Raw genomic sequence first — 5,000 nt, 5'->3', positions numbered from 1 at the left:
TATTTTGAAACCAAATAGAAAAAGAACATTTTAAAGTCTATTTATAATCCTGTTGCCAATGTTTTCTTCTTCTTACTTTGAATATCCTATTGTAAAAACTGCAACAGTGTAACAGCAAGTGTGCCAGATTCCACCTCATTCACTATCTTTCTTGTTTAGAGAGCATAAGTCAAACTGGTTTATGGTAATGGAGAAACACTTGTTGCATGGTTCTTCCATTGACTAAATTGTTCTGTTGTCTTTGACAATCACATCTTTTGTGATGATACAAGCTACATCCATTTTGTTTTGTCTCAAGGAGGACAGTAGGCTTAGGTCTCTCCATTATAACCTCTCCCATAAACAGAATACTATGTTGCATTTCAACCACATTCTAGATGAAATAAACTGAATTTGCACTAAACCATTAGCTGAAAATTCATGGAAAGAATTTCTTATAAATGTAGACTTGCATGCAAGTTACATCAACAGTGTATATGCTAATAAAGCAAAGGATGTTAACCCAATAACACTAAGCTATCTTGGCTCCGCTTAGACTTAACGAAATGCTTAAGCCCACCACCTGTGGCTATTCACACACTCAAGCCATGGCCACCCACTGCGTGCAGCTTACCCGGCATGCCTGTCTGACAAATAGCCATGATGTGATATAACGTCCCCAGCGGAAAGTGCTGCCACCATAAGATGTAATATCATGCCATCCATTGTTAACAGTTTAATAAACACAATTAATAATATCACTCTTTTTCATCATTAACAATATTAAAATATAAACCATTTCACCAAAAGTAAGAGGGCACTTTGAAGATCTTACTTATTTGTATCAGGAGGCTGTCTGGAGAGCCTGACAATGCGCTGAGCAACCATCTCCAGAATGGCAGCCAGTGAATTACAGTGCAGAGGCTGTGGTAGGGTATTGGGTGCAGGTAGAGAGTATAGTAATTTCTCCTCAGCTAGACGACACAGAGAGGCATGGAGAATTGTTGGCTGCAGATGGCCACACAAGGCACCTGGTCCCATTGAGCCCAACCAGTGAAGAACTTGTTCTGCTTCACGCGTGTCATCAAAGAGCCTTTTTTGTCTCCTGGCTGGAACTGGCTTTGCACTACTCCATACCTGAGTAAAGGATAATACATAAACTGTAAAGTTATATCAATAATAAAATGAAGATCAAACAGCATACAGTTGACCCAGTCATGTATTTTCCCAATGATTCTCTCACACTACACCAATCACCCAACTCTGTCCCCACACTTCAACATTACACCAACTGTCTCTAATTCCACACTACTCCACCAATACTGTCCAAATACTACATCACTTCACCAACAGTATTCTAGCATTTGAACATTACACCACTATTCTGATACTTTTCCAATGCCTCCACAGTGATAACTGAATCTCCCGCAAATTTAAATCCCTCTGTACACATGAATTAAAAGTTGACCTGGTCAGGTGATTGACAATATATGATGCCATTTTTTAAGACCATAAAATTGCATCAGATAATGAATCATCACATACTTATAAGTGCTTGGTAGAAGAATTGGCCTCTTCAAGCATAAATAGAAACTTTTTGAAAGCTGTGGAGTAAATCTGCAATCGCAGCATGCAGTAAAAACTGTGATTGTAAATATATTCACTTTTGGCTCTCATCCATTATAATCAAATTCAATACCTCACTGAGGTGGTTAGTAGCACCACTACTATCAAAAAAGAAAGAAAAAGAGCAAGAAAAAAAATGTCTGACTAATATCAATAAATTTCATCAATTACAGCAAATATCATCAGCCTCTTACTTCTTGCCACATGTTACCAGGGATCTGCATGCGAGTACTAAGACTCCCCTGGGGAGGTTTGTTGGGGTCTGAGGTGGGCTCCTCAATCCAATCTCGGGGTGAATACCATCTCACAAAGTCCTCTAGCACTGACCCAGGATTGGCTGCCTGTATAAGTACATAAATAAGTGAATTTGTGATTTTTAGCAAATAAAGTGTCTCATAAAATCATTAATTAATTATTCATGCTTTTTCATCACCATATACTCGTGAAGTTAACTTCAACATTTCAGTACAAGCTACAACATTTCAGTACAAACTACATTCCTACCTTGAATGATTCCATATCTGAAAGGAGGGAAGCTGACATCATACGAGCCCGCAGCTGTGAGCCAACAGTGTCCGTGCCAAGACGCAGGAGCACATCTGCATGTTCTTCCAACCGGTCTTCAGTCATGGGTGCTGGCTCTTGGGTGATTGGGATATATAGTGGCTCATTAGTCTCAAAGAGCCGCAGCTGTCCGCATCGCTTAAGACGGCCTTCTGGCTTATCCCAGGCTGGGCGGCTTCCATTCCCTTTCTCATCTTCCTCCATTTCTTCTTCACACTCATAAAATTCATCATCTTCTTCAGAAATGTCATTACCTGAAATGTAAATATTAATTTGCTTGACTTTCTATTCAACTATCAATATTCTTTCCAATAATCATCACAGATTTGCGATTTGTAAATCAACAAAATGAGATTCAAGACATATACCACTTTTGGGACTCTGTTCCCTGGCCCTTCTTCGGACTATGCAGCAATTCAGCATTTGGAGTTTCTGATGGAAGAGCGTTGATGACAGGTCAGGGGCTCCACTGCTGACCCCTGGAATGGTTATGGCATTATCCCACCGGAATCGCAATTCCATGATCACTTCATGCCACAGGTGAGCAGCAGCTGGAAGCCCTCCAAGTGAATGAATTGCATGACACATCACAACTGCCAAACGCCACACCAGTCCATCAACACCACTGCTCTTCATGTTACACAGGAGAGTCTGAAAAAATCCCTTGGATCAATGTCTGAGGACCACAGTCTGTATAGGAAAGAGATCAAATAATATTTCTAATATCTATAATATATTCCATTCTGAGTTGGTTGATACTTTACAACATGAATGTTTACAGCAAATGCAACCAATTTGTCAGCATTGTCTTTCCTGCTCACCTTGAGTGGATGTTCACCCACATTCCCATCCCCTGCCTCCCACTCTGGCACCTGGCTGAGTGTGCTGGGATAAGGGGCTGTAGGTTCCTCACCCTCAGCATCAGGAAACAGGTAATTCAGAATGAGAATAAGGATGTCTTTTGGTATAGGGCCACTATCTCCTGGAGGAGTATTGGTTGCCTGTCTGGTGATCTTCTGGCCTGGACGCACACTACTGACCATCTTTGAAATGGTCGGTACTCTGTGTTCAGTTAGGCGATCAAGAGCTGATGAAAACTGCACTGCCTCTGTAAAGAGCATTTAGAGCATTTAAGTTTTAAAAGTACTTCCTGTGATTGTGATAACTTCAATTATGCAGATTTTCTACAGTCTATGAGAATTATAAAACTGATATTATCCTTTTATGCACATTATTCTTATGAAAATCATCTTTAAGAACAACAATGAAAGTCATCTTCATATATGCTTTCTCATAATTACATATATTGGTAATTAAAGGATGCAAAATGTAGACATCCAGAAGACAATCATCTGGTACAGTTTTGATATCATAAAAATCAAAATTAATTTCTATAGTCACATCCTCTTCTAATCCCTTCAAGAGCAATATTCTGATAGTCTTTTATCCCGCATATTTTGTAGAGTAATCCATCCATCCAATGATCTTACCCTCAGCTTCTGGATTAAAATCAGGTCCCAGAATCTGTGTAACAGACTGTTTGTTGCGACAAACATGCAAGAATTCAGTGAGGTATTCTGTGAGGAGGCATGGAGGAGCTGATGAAGTGATTAATCTCGTTGTCCACAGCGGGGCAGATCCTGGATCAAGGTCACTGTATACATCACTGTCTACCAGGATATCCTCACTTACGCATGGCCAAGTGGCAGACAGATGAAGTTCACTGCAGATAATAATTGCTTTTAGTCAATTAAACAAACTTGCTATATCAAAAATATAAACTTAAAAATTAAACCCTCTTCTGAGACAAGCCAGACGTGTGCATTTTCTGCTATTTTCTAGACTTAAAGATGAAATATGTGTTTATATATGATATATTACCAAAAGGATTCATATTAGCTTTGGTATAACAGGTTATCAAAATTAAAGTAATTAATAACTTGTAATTTCAACATCAGGAAAAATGCATTACGAAAGTGATCCAACCTGCAAAATCACCCATTGCGGAGGTATTAATAATAATTCCTCTGTGGTAATAAGTAGAAAATCCATAACATTTACATAAGACACTTTCAAATTTCTAAATAAAAAGGAGTAAACATACAACAATGAATTATTCTGTTAAACAATCATATCCAATCTTCCTATTTCTATCTGGTTAAGCCTTACCTCACAGGATCACTGAGAGCACCAAATGGCAGTTTTCCCAGGTCAGAAAAACCAACTTCTGTGAGTGTGGCATCAAAGTCTGGAGGTTGCTGTGTCCAGAGGGTGTGAGGCCACTCTGAGAGAATGTACGTAAACCTGACAGATACCAAGACAGGAGGGGAGGTAACTGTACACTGAAGTTTGCTCCGAAACACATCTAACAATCCTGTTGGAGAATGAGGATACTGTTGAATACATGTAATGTTTCATTCAACAAGTATTGCCATTTTCTTTTTAGTTTTACATTGCAGTACATTTTGCAACTATTCCTAGTTTCTATTCACATTCTCATATTTGTTTTTTTGACATATATATTGTATTGCAGCACACATATTAACAGCATTGCCTTTTTGACTTTCTTCATCTTTTTTTTTTCTGAAATAACATTTTTTCTACCTTGCACTGGCACATCATAACAATGGTACACCTCTTGAAAAAAAAGAATAGGAGAACAAGAAAAATATTGAGCTACAAATTCATATGATTCAAATATTGTCCTCATAAGAACTAAAGCCATCTTTATAAATGCTTTTGTGTCTGACCTGAATGAGAATACTAGGATTTAAATAAGCATATCAAGAGCAATACTTAATAATGAATTTACAGAAAAAAAGAGACACACC

The 5,000-nt window shown here is 38.4% G+C and overlaps 1 protein-coding gene across 1 annotated transcript in view; it reads right to left on the bottom strand.

Annotated features, from left to right (window-relative positions):
• Rab3GAP1 (RAB3 GTPase activating protein subunit 1) overlaps positions 1-5,000 on the bottom strand; it is an 18,265-nt gene that overhangs the window by 2,702 nt on the left and 10,563 nt on the right. The window contains exons 5-12 of the mRNA XM_043035709.2: position 5,000; positions 4,339-4,543; positions 3,660-3,892; positions 2,991-3,277; positions 2,538-2,820; positions 2,110-2,423; positions 1,800-1,946; positions 815-1,116 (exon numbers count right to left, since the gene is read on the bottom strand). The exon at position 5,000 is cut by the window's right edge and continues 136 nt beyond it. Of these exons, the coding sequence (XP_042891643.1) occupies positions 815-1,116; positions 1,800-1,946; positions 2,110-2,423; positions 2,538-2,820; positions 2,991-3,277; positions 3,660-3,892; positions 4,339-4,543; position 5,000 (1,772 nt within the window). The remainder of the gene's footprint in view (positions 1-814; positions 1,117-1,799; positions 1,947-2,109; positions 2,424-2,537; positions 2,821-2,990; positions 3,278-3,659; positions 3,893-4,338; positions 4,544-4,999) is intronic.

The sequence above is a fragment of the Penaeus japonicus genome, unplaced genomic scaffold (assembly GCF_977035675.1).
Source record: "Penaeus japonicus unplaced genomic scaffold, GWHDUDI00000001_assembly GWHDUDI00000038, whole genome shotgun sequence".
NCBI lineage: Eukaryota > Metazoa > Arthropoda > Malacostraca > Decapoda > Penaeidae > Penaeus > Penaeus japonicus.
The sequence above is the reverse complement of the archived record's forward strand: the minus strand, read 5'-3'. Positions and strand labels throughout refer to the sequence as shown.